Here is a 22,340-nt window from a genome sequence, read left to right on the forward strand (position 1 = left end):
TAGTAGCTCAGTGCATTTTTCGCCTGGTTCCAAGGACTTAACAATTCTAATATTTTTAAGAAGATCCTCTTTCGTGCTCCAGCACACAAGCCTATTCTATTCTGACCTCAGCCTGACCAAGGTCCCTCTATCAGGCAAAGTATTCATTTAGGACCTCCCCAACCTTGATTAAACATGACCTACCCCACACAAAGTCATGTTGACTCTCAGTCCCTGACTATCCAAATAATTGTACATCCGATCTCTTAGGACACTTTCCAATAATTTATCAACTACTGACGTCAGGTTCACTGGCCTACAACTTTGAGGATTACTTTTTGAGCCTTTTTTAAACAATGGAACAATGTGGGCTCCCCTCCAATCTTCCGGCACCTCACCCGCAGCGAAGGACATTTTAAATATTTCTGTCAGACCCCCTGCAATTTCTACACTCGCCTCCCTCAAGGTTCGAGGGAATATCTTGTCAGGCCCTGGGGATTTATCCACCCTTATTTGCTTTCAGACAGCGAGCACTTCCTTCTCTTTAATCTGTACAGGGTCCATGACCTCACTGCTTGTTTTCCTGACTTCCCATGACTTTGTGCCTGTTTCCTGAGTGAGATCTCTCCCATCTCTTTTGTCTCCGTACAAACCCGACCACTCTGATCTTCAACGGGACCAATTTTATCCCTTACTCTCCATTTGCTCTTAATATACCTGTAGAAACCCTGAGGATTTTTCTTCACGATGTTGCCAAACCAACCGCACGTCTTCTTTTTTCCTTCCTGATTTCTTTCTTGAGGTTTTCTTGCATTTTTTTTATCCTCTTCGAGTCCCTCATTTTCTCCACGTTGGCTCTATCTGTTCTACGCCTCTCTCTTCTTCCAAACCCGATCCCCAATATCCCCTGAAAACCAAGGTTCCCTCTGCCTGCAAACCTTGCCTTTAATCCTGACAGGAACATACAAACTCTGTACACTCAAAATTTTCCCTTTGAAGATCCTCCACTTACCTCGCACATCCTTGCCCGAAAACAACTTGTCCCAATCCACGCATTCTAGATCCTTCCTCATTTCCTCAAAATGGACCTTTCTCCAATTTCGAATCTCAACCCAAGGCCCAGACCCATCCTTCCCCATAACTTGAAACATAGCATATTGTGTTCAGTTCTGGTTGCCTCATTATAGGAAGGATTTGGAAACTATGGAAAGGGGACAGAGGAGATTTACCAGGATGTTGCCTGGTTTGGGAAACATATCTTATGAGGCAAGGTTAGCAGAGCTGGGACTTTTCTCTCTGGACTGTAGAAGGATGAGAGGAGACTTGATAGAGAAGGACAAGATTCTGAGAGGCATAGACAGGGTGAATGTCCAGTGCCTGTTTCCCAGGGCAGGATCAAGAAACACCAGAGGACATGTGTACAAAGTGAAGGGAGGGAAGTTTAGGGCAGAGGTCAGGGATAAGTTTTTCTTTACACAAAGAGTTGTGGGTGCCCGGAATGCGTTGCTGGGGATGGTGGTGGAGGCTGGAACATTGGGGGCATTTAAGAGACTTTTAGACAGACACATGGATGGAAGAAAATAGAGGGTTCTAGGTATGAGAAGATGAGGGTTTAGATTGTTGAGTAGGTTTATATGGGTTGGCACCACATTGTGGGCTGAAGGGCCTGTACTGTGCTGGAATGTTCCACATTCTGTGACTGAGCTGGGGAATGGGATTGGTGTGGATTGGAGTGTGGTCAGCAGAAGGTGGATGGGCGAATGGTCTGGTGCCTGCCGTCGTGCAGAGAGGGTTTGAGGTGGGACTCACGGTGTCGCCGTCGCCATACGGGATCCAGGTATGGGTGTCATTGCTGAAGAGCAGCTGGTAGCTTGTCACCCAGTGCCAGCTGGGGGAGGGGAGAGAGAGAGTGAGGGTAGGCAGCTCAGCCTACAGGTCCCAACGCTACTCGTCCCCTCCCCCCACAGACCCCCGACTCCAACCAGTCCACAGGCCCACGACTCCAACCAGTCCCCTTCCCACCAGACACTCCCCCCACCGGTCCCCTCCCCCACAGGCCCCAGACCCCAACAAGTCCCCTCCCCACCAGACAATCCCCCCACCAGTCCGCTCCCCCACAGGTCCCCGACTCCAACCACATCATTCCCGTCCCCTCTAGGGAGAGAGGGGTGGGAGATGGGCCAAAGGGGTGGGGGAAAGGAGGGCTTAAAGTTGGGGAGGGGATTGAAAAGGGGAGAGGGGCTTGGAGAGGGAGGGGTGAAGGGATAGAGAGGAGGACGGTAGGGGGTAGAAAACGGGAAGGGGAGGGGAAAACAGGAGGGGGAGGGGGAAACGGGAGGGGGAAAGAGGAGGGGGAAGGGGGAGAAGTCCCACCTCCAGATGGAGTTCCTGCCCTGGGTGATGACCCCGGTGAAGCGGATGAGTCTTCGGCCATCGACCTGGAGCCAAGGGTCGGGATCCTGGGGGTCTGCACACCAGGCGCCATCGTAGTAATCATGTTCGAAGATCCCCGCCTGCAATTGGCACAGGATCACATACTGGGCACCTCAACCTTCCATTCCTCACCCCCACCATCTGCCACACCAACCACATCGCACTCCATGCATCCTCCACTCCACCCACCTCAACCCCCTCCCATCCTCCTTAGTCCCACCTCTCCAACTCTATCCTCCACATCCCCCACCTCGCCCCTCCATCCTCCACATCCCCCACCTCGTCCCCTCCAACCTCCACATCCCCCACCTTACCCCCTCCAACTTCCACATCCCCCACCTCACCCCCTCTGTCCTCCAGCCCATACCTTGCTCCCTCCATCCTCCACCTCACTCCCACCCCCACCTCACCACTTCCATCCGCCACCCCCACCTCACCCCTTCCATCTGCCACCCCCACCTTGTCCCCTTGCTCCATGACACCCCAACACCCCTCCTTTTTCACACAATTCCCCTCCACTCTCTGACCTCCTCCCTCCACTCTCGATCCCCCCAGTTCACCTTCCTCCTCCAAATCCTTGCTACTTCTGTCCCCCGAATTCCTCAACTCCCACTCCTCCTCCGACCATCAGCTCCCCCTCTTCCTTCCTCCCCTGATGTCAACTCATCTCCCCCCCCTCCTCATTCCCCGACCTCCTGAGTTGACAATAGCGCTTTCACCCCAAGGACGAGAATAAGTGGATGTCTGGCCCTGGGTGGGTTCTCTGGGTGAAGGCAGAGTCTCTAGGATGGGGGGTTGGGTGAAGGTCTCCTGGGTTTCTGGAGGGCAGAGTGAGTCCCTGGGGGTAGGGAGTGGGGGAATGGGTAGGAGTTTTGGTGGTGGATGGGGGCCGAGGGGAGCAGGGTAGGAGTCTCTGGCGGAGAGGTGGGAGGCAGATTGGCGGAGGTTTGCAATCGGAGCAAGGTGAGGTTTCTCAAGTGGGGATAGGGTGGGGTCTCCAGGAGGAGGTGGGTGCAGGTAGGGTCTGCAGGAGGTGTTGGAGGGGAAGGAGCAATTGACCTCAGGGACTGCGTCCAACCTGACCTGGATATTGAGTCGCCCGCGATGAGGACCCAGGCCCACACGCTCCATGCTTGATGCGCTCAGCTGTGTGTCATCCACACCCAGCGACTCAAGGCCGAGTGGAGGGCAGTCTGTGGGGAGAAAGGAGACAGTGTGTTCCGAGCCAGTTCGAAGATAACCGAACTAGTTCAAAGATGAACGAACGACACAGCAGGGACATTAACAAAGACAGAGACCCCTACTGGAGGGAAACGGTGACCGGACCCTGAGCCGTCCCACGCGGTGACCGGACCCTGAGCCGTCCCACGCGGTGACCGGACCCTGAGCCGTCCCACGCGGTGACCGGACCCTGAGCCGTCCCACGCGGTGACCGGACCCTGAGCCGTCCCACGCGGTGACCGGACCCTGAGCCGTCCAACGCGGTGACCGGACCCTGAGCCGTCCCACGCGGTGACCGGACCCTGAGCCGTCCCACGCGGTGACCGGACCCTGAGCCGTCCCACGCGGTGACCGGACCCTGAGCCGTCCCACGCGGTGACCGGACCCTGAGCCGTCCCACGCGGTGACCGGACCCTGACCCGTCCCACGCGGTGACCGGTCCCTGACCCGTCCCACGCGGTGACCGGACCCTGAGCCGTCCCACGCGGTGACCGGACCCTGAGCCGTCCCACGCGGTGACCGGACCCTGAGCCGTCCCACGCGGTGACCGGACCCTGAGCCGTCCCACGCGGTGACCGGACCCTGAGCCGTCCCACGCGGTGACCGGACCCTGAGCCGTCCCACGCGGTGACCGGACCCTGAGCCGTCCCACGCGGTGACCGGACCCTGAGCCGTCCCACGCGGTGACCGGACCCTGAGCCGTCCCACGCGGTGACCGGACCCTGAGCCGTCCCACGCGGTGAACGGACCCTGAGCCGTCCCACGCGGTGACCGGACCCTGAGCCGTCCCACGCGGTGACCGGACCCTGAGCCGTCCCACGCGGTGACCGGACCCTGAGCCGTCCCACGCGGTGACCGGACCCTGAGCCGTCCCACGCGGTGACCGGACCCTGAGCCGTCCCACGCGGTGACCGGACCCTGAGCCGTCCCACGCGGTGACCGGACCCTGAGCCGTCCCACGCGGTGACCGGACCCTGAGCCGTCCCACGCGGTGACCGGACCCTGAGCCGTCCCACGCGGTGACCGGACCCTGAGCCGTCCCACGCGGTGACCGGACCCTGAGCCGTCCCACGCGGTGACCGGACCCTGAGCCGTCCCACGCGGTGACCGGACCCTGAGCCGTCCCACGCGGTGACCGGACCCTGACCCGTCCCACGCGGTGACCGGACCCTGACCCGTCCCACGAGGTGACCGGACCCTGACCCGTCCCACGCGGTGACCGGACCCTGAGCCATCCCACGCGGTGAACGGACCCTGACCCGTCCCACGCGGTGACCGGACCCTGAGCCGTCCCACGCGGTGACCGGACCCTGAGCCGTCCCACGCGGTGACCGGACCCTGAGCCGTCCCACGCGGTGACCGGACCCTGAGCCGTCCCACGCGGTGACCGGACCCTGAGCCGTCCCACGCGGTGACCGGACCCTGACCCGTCCCACGCGGTGACCGGACCCTGACCCGTCCCACGCGGTGACCGGACCCTGAGCCGTCCCACGCGGTGACCGGACCCTGAGCCGTCCCACGCGGTGACCGGACCCTGAGCCGTCCCACGCGGTGACCGGACCCTGAGCCGTCCCACGCGGTGACCGGACCCTGAGCCGTCCCACGCGGTGACCGGACCCTGAGCCGTCCCACGCGGTGACCGGACCCTGAGCCGTCCCACGCGGTGACCGGACCCTGAGCCGTCCCACGCGGTGACCGGACCCTGAGCCGTCCCACGCGGTGACCGGACCCTGAGCCGTCCCACGCGGTGACCGGACCCTGAGCCGTCCCACGCGGTGACCGGACCCTGAGCCGTCCCACGCGGTGACCGGACCCTGAGCCGTCCCACGCGGTGACCGGACCCTGAGCCGCCCCACGCGGTGACCGGACCCTGACCCGCCCCACGCGGTGACCGGACCCTGACCCGCCCCACGCGGTGACCGGACCCTGACCCGTCCCACGCGGTGACCGGACCCTGACCCGCCCCACGCGGTGACCGGACCCTGACCCGTCCCACGCGGTGACCGGACCCTGACCCGTCCCACGCGGTGACCGGACCCTGAGCCGTCCCACGCGGTGACCGGACCCTGAGCCGTCCCACGCGGTGAACGGACCCTGAGCCGTCCCACGCGGTGACCGGACCCTGAGCCGTCCCACGCGGTGACCGGACCCTGAGCCGTCCCACGCGGTGACCGGACCCTGAGCCGTCCCACGCGGTGACCGGACCCTGAGCCGTCCCACGCGGTGACCGGACCCTGAGCCGTCCCACGCGGTGACCGGACCCTGAGCCGTCCCACGCGGTGACCGGACCCTGAGCCGTCCCACGCGGTGACCGGACCCTGAGCCGTCCCACGCGGTGACCGGACCCTGACCCGTCCCACGCGGTGACCGGACCCTGACCCGTCCCACGCGGTGACCGGACCCTGACCCGTCCCACGCGGTGACCGGACCCTGACCCGTCCCACGCGGTGACCGGACCCTGAGCCGTCCCACGCGGTGACCGGACCCTGAGCCGTCCCACGCGGTGACCGGACCCTGAGCCGTCCCACGCGGTGACCGGACCCTGAGCCGTCCCACGCGGTGACCGGACCCTGAGCCGTCCCACGCGGTGACCGGACCCTGAGCCGTCCCACGCGGTGACCGGACCCTGAGCCGTCCCACGCGGTGACCGGACCCTGAGCCGTCCCACGCGGTGACCGGACCCTGACCCGTCCCACGCGGTGACCGGACCCTGACCCGTCCCACGCGGTGACCGGACCCTGACCCGTCCCACGCGGTGACCGGACCCTGACCCGTCCCACGCGGTGACCGGACCCTGACCCGTCCCACGCGGTGACCGGACCCTGAGCCGTCCCACGCGGTGACCGGACCCTGAGCCGTCCCACGCGGTGACCGGACCCTGAGCCGTCCCACGCGGTGACCGGACCCTGAGCCGTCCCACGCGGTGACCGGACCCTGAGCCGTCCCACGCGGTGACCGGACCCTGAGCCGTCCCACGCGGTGACCGCACCCTGAGCCGTCCCACGCGGTGACCGGACCCTGAGCCGTCCCACGCGGTGACCGGACCCTGAGCCGTCCCACGCGGTGACCGGACCCTGAGCCGTCCCACGCGGTGACCGGACCCTGAGCCGTCCCACGCGGTGACCGGACCCTGAGCAGTCCCACGCGGTGACCGGACCCTGACCCGTCCCACGCGGTGACCGGACCCTGAGCCGTCCCACGCGGTGACCGGACCCTGACCCTTCCCACGCGGTGACCTGACCCTGAGCCGTCCCACGCGGTGACCGGACCCTGACCCTTCCCACGCGGTGACCGGACCCTGAGCCGTCCCACGCGGTGACCGGACCCTGAGCCGTCCCACGCGGTGACCGGACCCTGAGCCGTCCCACGCGGTGACCGGACCCTGAGCCGTCCCACGCGGTGACCGGACCCTGACCGGTCCCACGCGGTGACCGGACCCTGAGCCGTCCCACGCGGTGACCGGACCCTGAGCCGTCCCACGCGGTGACCGGACCCTGAGCCGTCCCACGCGGTGACCGGACCCTGAGCCGTCCCACGCGGTGACCGGACCCTGAGCCGTCCCACGCGGTGACCGGACCCTGACCCGTCCCACGCGGTGACCGGACCCTGAGCCGTCCCACGCGGTGACCGTCCCACGCGGTGACCGGACCCTGAGCCGTCCCACGCGGTGACCGGACCCTGAGCCGTCCCACGCGGTGACCGGACCCTGAGCCGTCCCACGCGGTGACCGGACCCTGAGCCGTCCCACGAGGTGACCGGACCCTGAGCCGTCCCACGCGGTGACCGGACCCTGAGCCGTCCCACGCGGTGACCGGACCCTGAGCCGTCCCACGCGGTGACCGGACCCTGAGCCGTCCCACGCGGTGACCGGACCCTGACCCGTCCCACGAGGTGACCGGACCCTGACCCGTCCCACGAGGTGACCGGACCCTGACCCGTCCCACACGGTGACCGGACCCTGACCAGTCCAACGCGGTGACCGGACCCTGACCCGACCCACGAGGTGACCGGACCCTGAGCCGTCCCACGCGGTGACCGGTCCCTGACCCGTCACACGCGGTGACCGGACCCTGACCCGTCCCACGAGGTGACCGGACCCTGACCCGTCCCACACGGTGACCGGACCCTGACCAGTCCAACGCGGTGACCGGACCCTGACCCGACCCACGAGGTGACCGGACCCTGAGCCGTCCCAGGCGGTGACCGGTCCCTGACCCGTCACACGCGGTGACCGGACCCTGACCCGTCCCACGCGGTGACCGGACCCTGACCCGTCCCACGCGGTGACCGGACCCTGACCCGTCCCACGCGGTGACCGGACCCTGAGCCGTCCCACGCGGTGACCGGACCCTGACCCGTCCCACGCGGTGACCGGACCCTGAGCCGTCCCACGCGGTGACCGGACCCTGACCCGTCCCACGCGGTGACCGGACCCTGACCCGTCCCACGCGGTGACCGGACCCTGACCCGTCCCAAGCGGTGACCGGACCCTGACCCATCCCACGAGGTGACCGGACCCTGACCCGCCCCACGAGGTGACCGGACCCTGACCCGTCCCACGCGGTGACCGGACCCTGACCCGTCCCACGAGGTGACCGGACCCTGAGCCGTCCCACGCGGTGACCGGACCCTGACCCGTCCCACGCGGTGACCGGACCCTGACCCGTCCCACGAGGTGACCGGTCCCTGACCCGTCCCACGCGGTGACCGGACCCTGAGCCGTCCCACGCGGTGACCGGACCCTGACCCGTCCCACGCGGTGACCGGACCTGACCCGTCCCACGCGGTGACCGGTCCCTGACCCGTCCCACGCGGTGACCGGACCCTGAGCCATCCCACGCGGTGACCGGTCCCAGACCCGTCCCACGCGGTGACCGGACCCTGACCCGTCCCACGCGGTGACCGGACCCTGACCCGTCCCACGCGGTGACCGGTCCCTGACCCGTCCCACGAGGTGACCGGTCCCTGACCCGTCCCACGCGGTGACCGGACCCTGACCCGTCCCACGCGGTGACCGGACCCTGACCCGTCCCACGCGGTGACCGGACCCTGACCCGTCCCACGCGGTGACCGGACCCTGACCCGTCCCACGCGGTGACCGGACCCTGACCCGTCCCACGCGGTGACCGGACCCTGAGCCGTCCCACGCGGTGACCGGTCCCTGACCCGTCCCACGAGGTGACCGGACCCTGACCCGTCCCACGCGGTGACCGGACCCTGACCCGTCCCACGCGGTGACCGGACCCTGAGCCGTCCCACGCGGTGACCGGACCCTGACCCGTCCCACGCGGTGACCGGACCCTGACCCGTCCCACGCGGTGACCGGACCCTGACCCGTCCCACGAGGTGACCGGTCCCTGACCCGTCCCACGCGGTGACCGGACCCTGAGCCGTCCCACGCGGTGACCAGACCCTGACCCGTCCCACGCGGTGACCGGACCCTGACCCGTCCCACGCGGTGACCGGTCCCTGACCCGTCCCACGCGGTGACCGGACCCTGAGCCGTCCCACGCGGTGACCGGTCCCAGACCCGTCCCACGCGGTGACCGGACCCTGACCCGTCCCACGCGGTGACCGGACCCTGACCCGTCCCACGCGGTGACCGGACCCTGAGCCGTCCCACGCGGTGACCGGACCCTGACCCGTCCCACGAGGTGACCGGACCCTGACCCGTCCCACGAGGTGACCGGACCCTGACCCGTCCCACACGATGACCGGACCCTGACCAGTCCAACGCGGTGACCGGACCCTGACCCGACCCACGAGGTGACCGGACCCTGAGCCGTCCCACGCGGTGACCGGTCCCTGACCCGTCACACGCGGTGACCGGACCCTGACCCGTCCCACGCGGTGACCGGACCCTGACCCGTCCCACGCGGTGACCGGACCCTGACCCGTCCCACGCGGTGACCGGACCCTGAGCCGTCCCACGCGGTGACCGGACCCTGAGCCGTCCCACGCGGTGACCGGACCCTGAGCCGTCTCACGCGGTGACCGGACCCTGACCCGTCCCACGCGGTGACCGGACCCTGACCCGTCCCACGTGGTGACCGGTCCCTGACCCGTCCCACGCGGTGACCGGTCCCTGAGCCGTCCCACGCGGTGACCGGTCCCTGAGCCGTCCCACGCGGTGACCGGACCCTGACCCGTCCCACGCGGTGACCGGTCCCTGACCCGTCCCACGCGGTGACCGAACCCTGACCCGTCCCACGCGGTTACCGGACCCTGACCCGTCCCACGCGGTGACCGGACCCTGACCCGTCCCACGCGGTGACCGGACCCTGACCCGTCCCACGCGGTGACCGGAACCTGACCCGTCCCACGCGGTGACCGGACCATGACCCGTCCCACGCGGTGACCGGACCCTGAGCCGTCCCACGCGGTGACCGGACCCTGAGCCGTCCCACGCGGTGACCGGACCCTGAGCCGTCCCACGCGGTGACCGGACCCTGACCCGTCCCACGAGGTGACCGGACCCTGACCCTTCCCACGAGGTGACCGGACCCTGACCCGTCCCACGCGGTGACCGGACCCTGACCAGTCCAACGCGGTGACCGGACCCTGACCCGACCCACGAGGTGACCGGACCCTGACCCGTCCCACGAGGTGACCGGACCCTGACCCGTCCCACGAGGTGACCGGACACTGACCCGTCCCACGCGGTGACCGGACCCTGAACCGTCCCACGCGGTGACCGGACCCTGAGCCGTCCCACGCGGTGACCGGACCCTGACCCGTCCCACGCGGTGACCGGACCCTGACCCGTCCCACGCGGTGACCGGTCCCTGACCCGTCCAACGCGGTGACCGGTCCCTGACCCGTCCCACGCGGTGACCGGACCCTGAGCCGTCCCACGCGGTGACCGGACCCTGAGCCGTCCCACGCGGTGACCGGTCCCTGACCCGTCCCACGCGGTGACCGGACCCTGACCCGTCCCACGCGGTGACCGGACCCTGACCCGTCCCACGCGGTGACCGGACCCTGAGCCGTCCCACGCGGTGACCGGTCCCTGACCCGTCCCAAGCGGTGACCGGACCCTGACCCGTCCCACGAGGTGACCGGACCCTGACCCGCCCCACGAGGTGACCGGACCCTGACCCGTCCCACGCGGTGACCGGACCCTGACCCGTCCCACGAGGTGACCGGACCCTGAGCCGTCCCACGCGGTGACCGGACCCTGACCCGTCCCACGCGGTGACCGGACCCTGACCCGTCCCACGAGGTGACCGGTCCCTGACCCGTCCCACGCGGTGACCGGACCCTGAGCCGTCCCACGCGGTGACCAGACCCTGACCCGTCCCACGCGGTGACCGGACCCTGACCCGTCCCACGCGGTGACCGGTCCCTGACTCGTCCCACGCGGTGACCGGACCCTGAGCCGTCCCACGCGGTGACCGGTCCCAGACCCGTCCCACGCGGTGACCGGACCCTGACCCGTCCCACGCGGTGACCGGACCCTGACCCGTCCCACGCGGTGACCGGTCCCTGACCCGTCCCACGAGGTGACCGGTCCCTGACCCGTCCCACGCGGTGACCGGACCCTGACCCGTCCCACGCGATGACCGGACCCTGACCCGTCCCACGCGGTGACCGGACCCTGACCCGTCCCACGCGGTGACCGGACCCTGACCCGTCCCACGCGGTGACCGGACCCTGACCCGTCCCACGCGGTGACCGGACCCTGAGCCGTCCCACGCGGTGACCGGTCCCTGACCCGTCCCACGAGGTGACCGGACCCTGAGCCGTCCCACGCGGTGACCGGACCCTGACCCGTCCCACGCGGTGACCGGACCCTGAGCCGTCCCACGCGGTGACCGGACCCTGACCCGTCCCACGCGGTGACCGGACCCTGACCCGTCCCACGCGGTGACCGGTCCCTGACCCGTCCCACGCGGTGACCGGACCCTGAGCCGTCCCACGCGGTGACCGGTCCCTGACCCGTCCCACGCGGTGACCGGACCCTGAGCCGTCCCACGCGGTGACCGGACCCTGACCCGTCCCACGCGGTGACCGGACCCTGACCCGTCCCACGCGGTGACCGGACCCTGACCCGTCCCACGAGGTGACCGGTCCCTGACCCGTCCCACGCGGTGACCGGACCCTGACCCGTCCCACGAGGTGACCGGACCCTGACCCGTCCCACGCGGTGACCGGACCCTGACCCGTCCCACGCGGTGACCGGACCCTGACCCGTCCCACGCGGTGACCGGACCCTGACCCGTCCCACGCGGTGACCGGACCCTGACCCTTCCCACGCGGTGACCGGACCCTGAGCCGTCCCACGCGGTGACCGGACCCTGAGCCGTCCCACGCGGTGACCGGACCCTGAGCCGTCTCACGCGGTGACCGGACCCTGACCCGTCCCACGCGGTGACCGGACCCTGACCCGTCCCACGCGGTGACCGGTCCCTGACCCGTCCCACGCGGTGACCGGTCCCTGAGCCGTCCCACGCGGTGACCGGTCCCTGAGCCGTCCCACGCGGTGACCGGACCCTGACCCGTCCCACGCGGTGACCGGTCCCTGACCCGTCCCACGCGGTGACCGGACCCTGACCCGTCCCACGCGGTTACCGGACCCTGACCCGTCCCACGCGGTGACCGGACCCTGACCCGTCCCACGCGGTGACCGGACCCTGACCCGTCCCACGCGGTGACCGGAACCTGACCCGTCCCACGCGGTGACCGGACCCTGACCCGTCCCACGCGGTGACCGGACCCTGAGCCGTCCCACGCGGTGACCGGACCCTGAGCCGTCCCACGCGGTGACCGGACCCTGAGCCGTCCCACGCGGTGACCGGACCCTGAGCCGTCCCACGCGGTGACCGGACCCTGACCCGTCCCACGCGGTGACCGGACCCTGAGCCGTCCCACGCGGTGACCGGACCCTGAGCCGTCCCACGCGGTGACCGGACCCTGACCCGTCCCACGCGGTGACCGGACCCTGACCCGTCCCACGCGGTGACCGGACCCTGACCCGTCCCACGCGGTGACCGGACCCTGAGCCGTCCCACGCGGTGACCGGACCCTGAGCCGTCCCACGCGGTGACCGGACCCTGAGCCGTCCCACGCGGTGACCGGACCCTGAGCCGTCCCACGCGGTGACCGGACCCTGAGCCGTCCCACGCGGTGACCGGACCCTGAGCCGTCCCACGCGGTGACCGGACCCTGACCCGTCCCACGCGGTGACCGGACCCTGACCCGTCCCACGCGGTGACCGGACCCTGACCCGTCCCACGCGGTGACCGGACCCTGAGCCGTCCCACGCGGTGACCGGACCCTGATTCGTCCCACGCGGTGACCGGTCCCCGACACGTCCCACGCGGTGACCGGACCCCGACCCGTCCCACGCGGTGACCGGACCCTGACCCGTCCCACGCGGTGACCGGACCCTGACCCGTCCCACGCGGTGACCGGACCCTGACCCGTCCCACGCGGTGACCGGACCCTGAGCCGTCCCACGCGGTGACCGGACCCTGACCCGTCCCACGCGGTGACCGGACCCTGAGCCGTCCCACGCGGTGACCGGACCCTGAGCCGTCCCACGCGGTGACCGGACCCTGAGCCGTCCCACGCGGTGACCGGACCCTGAGCCGTCCCACGCGGTGACCGGACCCTGAGCCGTCCCACGCGGTGACCGGACCCTGACCCGTCCCACGCGGTGACCGGACCCTGAGCCGTCCCACGCGGTGACCGGACCCTGACCCGTCCCACGCGGTGACCGGACCCTGACCCGTCCCACGCGGTGACCGGACCCTGACCCGTCCCACGCGGTGAACGTACCCTGACGCGTCCCACGCGGTGACCGGACCCTGACCCGTCCCACGCGGTGACCGGACCCTGAGCCGTCCCACGCGGTGACCGGACCCTGAGCCGTCCCACGCGGTGACCGGACCCTGAACCGTCCCACGAGGTGACCGGACCCTGAGCCGTCCCACGCGGTGACCGGACCCTCAGCCGTCCCACGCGGTGACCGGACCCTGAGCCGTCCCACGCGGTGACCGGACGCTGAGCCGTCCCACGCGGTGACCGGACCCTGACCCGTTCCCACGAGGTGACCGGAGCTTGACCCGTCCCACGAGGTGACCGGACCCTGACCCATCCCTCGCGGTGACCGGACCCTGACCCGTCCCACGCGGTGACCGGACACTGACCCGACCCACGAGGTGACCGGACCCTGACCCGTCCCACGAGGTGACCGGTCCCAGACCCGTCCCACGCGGTGACCGGACCCTGACCCGTCCCACGCGGTGACCGGACCCTGACCCGTCCCACGCGGTGACCGGACCCTGACCCGTCCCAGGAGGTGACCGGTCCCTGACCCGTCCCACGCGGTGACCGGACCCTGACCCGACCCACGCGGTGACCGGACCCTGACCCGTCCTACGCGGTGACCGGACCCTGACCCGTCCCATGGGTGACCGGTCCCTGACCCGTCCCACGAGGTGACCGGTCCCTGACCCGTCCCACGCGGTGACCGGACCCCTGACCCGTCCCACGCGGTGACCGGACCCTGACCCGTCCCACGCGGTGACCGGTCCCTGACCCGTCCCACGAGGTGACCGGTCCCTGACCCGTCCCACGCGGTGACCGGACCCTGACCCGTCCCACGAGGTGACCGGTTCCTGACCCGTCCCAAGCGGTGACCGGTCCCTGACCCGTCCCACAAAGTGACCGGTCCCTGACCCGTCCCACGCAGTGACCGGACCCTGACCCGTCCCACGCGGTGACCGGACCCTGACCCGACCCACGCGGTGACCGGACCCTGACCCGTCCCACGCGGTGACCGGACCCTGAGCCGTCCCACGAGGTGACCGGTCCCTGACCCGTCCCACGCGGTGACCGGACCCTGACCCGTCCCACGCGGTGACCGGTCCCTGACCCTTCCCACGCGGTGACCGGACCCTGACCCGTCCCACGCTGTGACCGGACCTTGACCCGTCCCACGCGGTGACCGGTCCCTGACCCGTCCCACGCGGTGACCGGACCCTGACCCGTCCCACGAGGTGACCGGTCCCTGACCCGTCCCACGCGGTGACCGGACCCTGACCCGTCCCACGCGGTGACCGGACCTGACCCGTCCCACGCGGTCACCGGACCCTGACCCGTCCCACGAGGTGACCGGACCCTGACCCGTCCCACGCGGTGACCGGACCCTGAGCCGTCCCACGAGGTGACCGGACCCTGACCCGTCCCACGCGGTGACCGGACCCTGACCCGTCCCACGCGGTGACCGGTCCCTGACCCGTCCCACGCGGTGACCGGACCCTGACCCGTCCCACGCGGTGACCGGACCCTGACCCGTCCCACGAGATGACCGGTCCCTGACCCGTCCCACGCGGTGACCGGACCCTGACCCGTCCCACGCGGTGACCGGTCCCTGACCCGTCCCACGCGGTGACCGGACCCTGACCCGTCCCACGAGGTGACCGGACCCTGACCCGTCCCACGCGGTGACCGGACCCTGACCCGTCCACGCGGTGACCGGACCCTGACCCGTCCCACGCGGTGACCGGACCCTGAGCCGTCCCACGAGGTGACCGGTCCCTGACCCGTCCCACGCGGTGTCCGGACCCTGACCGTCCCACGCGGTGACCGGTCCCTGACCCTTCCCACGCGGTGACCGGACCCTGACCCGTCCCACGCTGTGACCGGACCTTGACCCGTCCCACGCGGTGACCGGTCCCCTGACCCGTCCCACGCGGTGACCGGACCCTGACCCGTCCCACGAGGTGACCGGTCCCTGACCCGTCCCACGCGGTGACCGGACCCTGACCCGTCCCACGCGGTCACCGGACCCTGACCCGTCCCACGCGGTCACCGGACCCTGACCCGTCCCACGAGGTGACCGGACCTGACCCGTCCCACGCGGTGACCGGACCCTGAGCCGTCCCACGAGGTGACCGGACCCTGACCCGTCCCACGCGGTGGACCGGACCCTGACCCGTCCCACGCGGTGACCGGTCCCTGACCCGTCCCACGTGGTGACAGGACCCTGACCCGTCCCACGCGGTGACCGGACCCTGACCGTCCCACGAGGTGACCGGTCCCTGACCCGTCCCACGCGGTGACCGGACCCCTGACCCGTCCCACGCGGTGACCGGTCCCTGACCCGTCCCACGCGGTGACCGGACCCTGACCCGTCCCACGAGGTGACCAGACCCTGACCCGTCCCACGCGGTGACCGGACCCTGACCCCGTCCCACGCGGTGACCGGACCCTGACCCGTCCCACGCGGTGACCGGACCCTGACCCGACCCACGCGGTGACCGGACCCTGACCCGTCCCACGCGTGACCGGACCCTGAGCCGTCCCACGAGGTGACCGGTCCCTGACCCGTCCCACGCGGTGACCGGACCCTGACCCGTCCCACGCGGTGACCGGACCCTGACCCGTCCCACGCGGTGACCGGACCCTGACCCGTCCCACGGGTGACCGGTCCCTGACCCGTCCCACGAGGTGACCGGTCCCTGACCCGTCCCACGCGGTGACCGGACCCTGACCCGTCCCACGCGGTGACCGGACCCTGACCCGTCCCACGCGGTGACCGGTCCCTGACCCGTCCCACGAGGTGACCGGTCCCTGACCCGTCCCACGCGGTGACCGGACCCTGACCCGTCCCACGCGGTGACCGGTCCCTGACCCGTCCCACGCGGTGACCGGTCCCTGACCCGTCCCACGCGGTGACCGGACCCTGACCCGTCCCACGCGGTGACCGGACCCTGACCCGTCCCACGCGGTGACGGTCCCTGACCCGTCCCACGCGGTGACCGGACCCTGACCCGTCCCACGCGGTGACCGGACCCTGACCCGTCCCACGCGGTGACCGGTCCCTGACCCGTCCCACGAGGTGACCGGTCCCTGACCCGTCCCACGCGGTGACCGGACCCTGACCCGTCCCACGCGGTGACCGGACCCTGACCCGTCCCACGCGGTGACCGGTCCCTGACCCGTCCCACGAGGTGACGGTCCCTGACCCGTCCCACGCGGTGACCGGACCCTGACCCGTCCCACGAGGTGACCGGTCCCTGACCCGTCCCACGCGGTGACCGGACCCTGACCCGTCCCACGAGGTGACCGGTCCCAGACCCGTCCCACGCGGTGACCGGACCCTGACCCGTCCCACGCGGTGACCGGACCCTGACCCGTCCCACGCGGTGACCGGTCCCTGACCCGTCCCACGCGGTGACCGGACCCTGAGCCGTCCCACGCGGTGACCGGTCCCAGACCCGTCCCACGCGGTGACCGGACCATGACCCGTCCACGCGGTGACCGGACCCTGACCCGTCCCACGCGGTGACCGGACCCTGACCCGTCCCACGAGGTGACCGGTCCCTGACCCGTCCCACGCGGTGACCGGACCCTGACCCGACCACGCGGTGACCGGACCCTGACCCGTCCCACGCGGTGACCGGACCCTGACCCGTCCCACGCGGTGACCGGACCCTGACCCGTCCCACGGGTGACCGGTCCCTGACCCGTCCCACGAGGTGACCAGTCCCTGACCCGTCCCACGCGATGACCGGACCCTGACCCGTCCCACGCGGTGACCGGACCCTGACCCGTCCCACGCGGTGACCGGTCCCTGACCCGTCCCACGAGGTGACCGGTCCCTGACCCGTCCCACGCGGTGACCGGACCCTGACCCGTCCCACGCGGTGACCGGACCCTGACCCGTCCCACGAGGTGACCGGACCCTGACCCGTCCCACGCGGTGACCGGACCCTGACCCGTCCCACGCGGTGACCGGACCCTGACCCGTCCCACGCGGTGACCGGACCCTGACCCGACCCACGCGGTGACCGGACCCTGAGCCGTCCCACGAGGTGACCGGTCCCTGACCGTCCCACGCGGTGACCAGACCCTGACCCGTCCCACGCGGTGACCCGGACCCTGACCCGTCCCACGCGGGTGACCGGACCCTGACCCGTCCCACGGGTGACCGGTCCCTGACCCGTCCCACGAGGTGACCGGTCCCTGACCCGTCCCACGCGGTGACCGGACCCTGACCCGTCCCACGCGGTGACCGGACCCTGACCCGTCTCACGCGGTGACCGGTCCCTGACCCGTCCCACGAGGTGACCGGTCCCCTGACCCGTCCCACGCGGTGACCAGACCCTGACCCGTCCCACGCGGTGACCGGTCCCTGACCCGTCCCACGCGGTGACCGGTCCCTGACCCGTCCCACGCGGTGACCGGACCCTGACCCGTCCCACGCGGTGACCGGACCCTGACCCGTCCCACGCGGTGACCGGTCCCTGACCCGTCCCACGCGGTGACCGGACCCTGAGCCGTCCCACGCGGTGACCGGTCCCCAGACCCGTCCCACGCGGTGACCGGACCCTGACCCATCCCACGCGGTGACCGGACCCTGACCCGTCCCACGCGGTGACCGGACCCTGACCCGTCCCACGAGGTGACCGGACCCTGACCCGTCCCACGCGGTGACCGGACCCTGACCCGTCCCACGAGGTGACCGGACCCTGACCCGTCCCACGCGGTGAACCGGACCCTGACCCGTCCCACGCGGTGACCGGTCCCTGACCCGTCCCACGCGGTGACCGGTCCCTGACCCGTCCCACGCGGTGACCGGACCCTGACCGTCCCACGCGGTGACCGGACCCTGAGCCGTCCCACGCGGTGACCGGACCCTGACCCGTCCCAAGCGGTGACCGGACCCTGACCCGTCCCACGAGGTGACCGGTCCCTGACCCGTCCCACGCGGTGACCGGACCCTGACCCGACCCACGCGGTGACCGGACCCTGACGCGTCCCACGCGGTGACCGGTCCCTGACCCGTCCCACGCGGTGACCGGACCCTGACCCGTCCCACGCGGTGACCGGACCCTGACCCGTCCCACGCGGTGACCGGACCCTGACCCGTCCCACGCGGTGACCGGTCCCTGACCCGTCCCACGCGGTGACCGGACCCTGAGCCGTCCCACGCGATGACCGTCCCAGACCCGTCCCACGCGGTGACCGGACCCTGACCCGTCCCACGCGGTGACCGGACCCTGACCCGTCCCACGCGGTGACCGGACCCTGACCCGTCCCACGAGGTGACCGGTCCCTGACCCGTCCCACGCGGTGACCGGACCCTGACCCGTCCCACGCGGTGACAGGTCCCTGACCGTCCCACGCTGTGACCGGACCCTGAGCCGTCCCACGCGATGACCGGTCCCAGACCCGTCCCACGCGGTGACCGGACCCTGACCCGTCCCACGCGGTGACCGGACCCTGACCCGTCCCACGCGGTGACCGGACCCTGACCCGTCCCACGAGGTGACCGGTCCCTCAACCGTCCCACGCGGTGACCGGACCTGACCCGACCCACGCGGTGACCGGGACCCTGACCCGTCCCACGTGGTGACCGGACCCCTGACCCGTCCCACGCGGTGACCGGACCCTGACCCGTCCACGAGGTGACCGGTACCAGACCCGTACCACGCGGTGACCGGTCCCTGACCCGTCCCACGCGGTGACCGGTCCCTGACCCGTCCCACGAGGTGACCGGTCCCTGACCCGTCCCACGCGGTGACCGGTCCCTGACCCGTCCACGCGGTGACCGGTCCCTGACCCGTCCCACGCGGTGACCGGACCCTGAGCCGTCCCACGCGGTGACCGGTCCCTGACCCGTCCCACGCGGTGACCGGACCCTGACCCGTCCCACGCGGTGACCGGACCCTGACCCGTCCCACGCGGTGACCGGACCCTGACCCGTCCCACGAGGTGACCGGTCCCTGACCCGTCCCACGCGGTGACCGGACCCTGACCCGACCCACGCGGTGACCGGACCCTGACCCGTCCCACGCGGTGACCGGACCCTGACCCGTCCCACGCGGTGACCGGACCCTGACCCGTCCCACGGGTGACCGGTCCCTGACCCGTCCCACGAGGTGACCGGTCCCTGACCCGTCCCACGCGGTGACCGGACCCTGACCCGTCCCACGCGGTGACCGGACCCTGACCCGTCCCACGCGGTTGACCGGACCCTGACCCGTCCCACGCGGTGACCGGTCCCTGACCCGTCCCACGCGGTGACCGGACCCTGACCCGTCCCACGCGGTGACCGGAACCTGACCCGTCCCACGAGGTGACCGGTACCTGACCCGTACCACGCGGTGGACCGGTCCCTGACCCGTCCCACGCGGTGACCGGTCCCTGACCCGTCCCACGCGGTGACCGGACCCTGACCCGTCCCACGCGGTGACCGGACCCTGACCCGTCCCACGCGGTGACCGGACCCTGACCCGACCCACGCGGTGACCGGACCCTGACCCGTCCCACGCGGTGACCGGACCCTGAGCCGTCCCACGAGGTGACCGGTCCCTGACCCGTCCCACGCGGTGACCGGACCCTGACCCGTCCCACGCGGTGACCGGTCCCTGACCCGTCCCACGCGGTGACCGGACCCTGACCCGTCCCACGCGGTGACCGGTCCCTGACCCGTCCCACGCGGTGACCGGACCCTGACCCGTCCCACGCGGTCACCGGACCCTGACCGGTCCCACGAGGTGACCGGACCCTGGACCCGTCCCACGCGGTGACCGGACCCTGAGCCGTCCCACGAGGTGACCGGACCCTGACCCGTCCCACGCGGTGACCGGACCCTGACCCGTCCCACGCGGTGACCGGACCCTGACCCGTCCCACGCGGTGACCGGACCCTGACCCGTCCCACGCGGTGACCGGACCCTGACCCGTCCCACGAGGTGACCGGTCCCTGACCCGTCCCACGCGGTGACCGGACCCTGACCCGTCCCACGCGGTGACAGACCCTGACCCGTCCCACGAGGTGACCGGACCCTGACCCGTCCCACGCGGTGACCGGACCCTGACCCGTCCCACGCGGTGACCGGACCCTGACCCGTCCCACGCGGTGACCGGACCCTGACCCGACCCACGCGGTGACCGGTCCCTGACCCGTCCACGCGGTGACCGGACCCTGAGCCGTCCCACGCGGTGACCGGTCCCAGACCCGTCCCACGCGGTGACCGGACCCTGACCCGTCCCACGCGGTGACCGGACCCTGACCCGTCCCACGCGGTGACCGGACCCTGACCCGTCCCACGGGTGACCGGTCCCTGACCCGTCCACGAGGTGACCGTTCCCTGACCCGTCCCACGCGGTGACCGGACCCTGACCCGTCCCACGCGGTGAACGGACCCTGACCCGTCCCACGCGGTGACCGGTCCTTGACCCGTCCCACGCGGTGACCGGTCCCTGACCCGTCCCACGAGGTGACCGATCCCTGACCCGTCCCACGCGGTGACCGGACCCTGACCCGTCCCACGCGGTGACCGGACCCTGACCCGTCCCACGCGGTGACCGGTCCCTGACCCGTCCCACGAGGTGACCGGTCCCTGACCCGTCCCACGCGGTGACCGGACCCTGACCCGTCCCACGAGGTGACCGGTCCCTGACCCGTCCCACGCGGTGACCGGACCCTGACCCGTCCCACGAGGTGACCGGTCCCAGACCCGTCCCACGCGGTGACCGGACCCTGACCCGTCCCACGCGGTGACCGGACCCTGACCCGTCCCACGCGGTGACCGGTCCCTGACCCGTCCCACGCGGTGACCGGACCCTGAGCCGTCCCACGCGGTGACCGGTCCCAGACCCGTCCCACGCGGTGACCGGACCCTGACCCGTCCCACGCGGTGACCGGACCCTGACCCGTCCCACGAGGTGACCGGTCCCTGACCCGTCCCACGCGGTGACCGACCCTGACCCGACCCACGCGGTGACCGGACCCTGACCCGTCCCACGCGGTGACCGGACCCTGACCCGTCCCACGGGTGACCGGTCCCTGACCCGTCCCCACGAGGTGACCGGTCCCTGACCCGTCCCACGCGGTGACCGGACCCTGACCCGTCCCACGCGGTGACCGGACCCTGACCCGTCCCACGCGGTGACCGGTCCCTGACCCGTCCCACGAGGTGACCGGTCCCTGACCCGTCCCACGCGGTGACCGGACCCTGACCCGTCCCACGCGGTGACCGGTCCCTGACCCGTCCCACGCGGTGACCGGTCCCTGACCCGTCCCACGCGGTGACCGGACCCTGACCCGTCCCACGCGGTGACCGGACCCTGACCCGTCCCACGCGGTGACCGGTCCCTGACCCGTCCCACGCGGTGACCGGACCCTGAGCCGTCCCACGCGGTGACCGGACCCTGAGCCGTCCCACGAGGTGACCGGTCCCTGACCCGTCCCACGCGGTGACCGGACCCTGACCCGTCCCACGCGGTGACCGGTCCCTGACCCGTCCCACGCGGTGACCGGACCCTGACCCGTCCCACGCGGTGACCGGTCCCTGACCCGTCCCACGCGGTGACCGGACCCTGACCCGTCCCACGCGGTGACCGGACCCTGACCCGTCCCACGCGGTCACCGGACCCTGACCCGTCCCACGAGGTGACCGGACCCTGACCCGTCCCACGCGGTGACCGGACCCTGAGCCGTCCCACGAGGTGACCGGACCCTGACCCGTCCCACGCGGTGACCGGACCCTGACCCGTCCCACGCGGTGACCGGTCCCTGACCCGTCCCACGCGGTGACCGGACCCTGACCCGTCCCACGCGGTGACCGGACCCTGACCCGTCCCACGAGGTGACCGGTCCCTGACCCGTCCCACGCGGTGACCGGACCCTGACCCCGTCCCACGCGGTGACCGGACCCTGACCCGTCCCACGAGGTGACCGGACCCTGA

The 22,340-nt window shown here is 70.6% G+C and overlaps 1 protein-coding gene across 1 annotated transcript in view; it reads right to left on the minus strand.

The window, feature by feature from the left end:
- The window catches only part of LOC138756032 (probable carboxypeptidase X1), a 52,617-nt gene that overhangs the window by 19,841 nt on the left and 10,436 nt on the right, over positions 1-22,340 (minus strand). The window contains exons 2-4 of the mRNA XM_069922716.1: positions 3,496-3,605; positions 2,353-2,492; positions 1,577-1,867 (exon numbers count right to left, since the gene is read on the minus strand). Of these exons, the coding sequence (XP_069778817.1) occupies positions 1,577-1,867; positions 2,353-2,492; positions 3,496-3,605 (541 nt within the window). The remainder of the gene's footprint in view (positions 1-1,576; positions 1,868-2,352; positions 2,493-3,495; positions 3,606-22,340) is intronic.

Source organism: Narcine bancroftii, chromosome 3 (genome assembly GCF_036971445.1).
Source record: "Narcine bancroftii isolate sNarBan1 chromosome 3, sNarBan1.hap1, whole genome shotgun sequence".
Lineage (NCBI taxonomy): Eukaryota > Metazoa > Chordata > Chondrichthyes > Torpediniformes > Narcinidae > Narcine > Narcine bancroftii.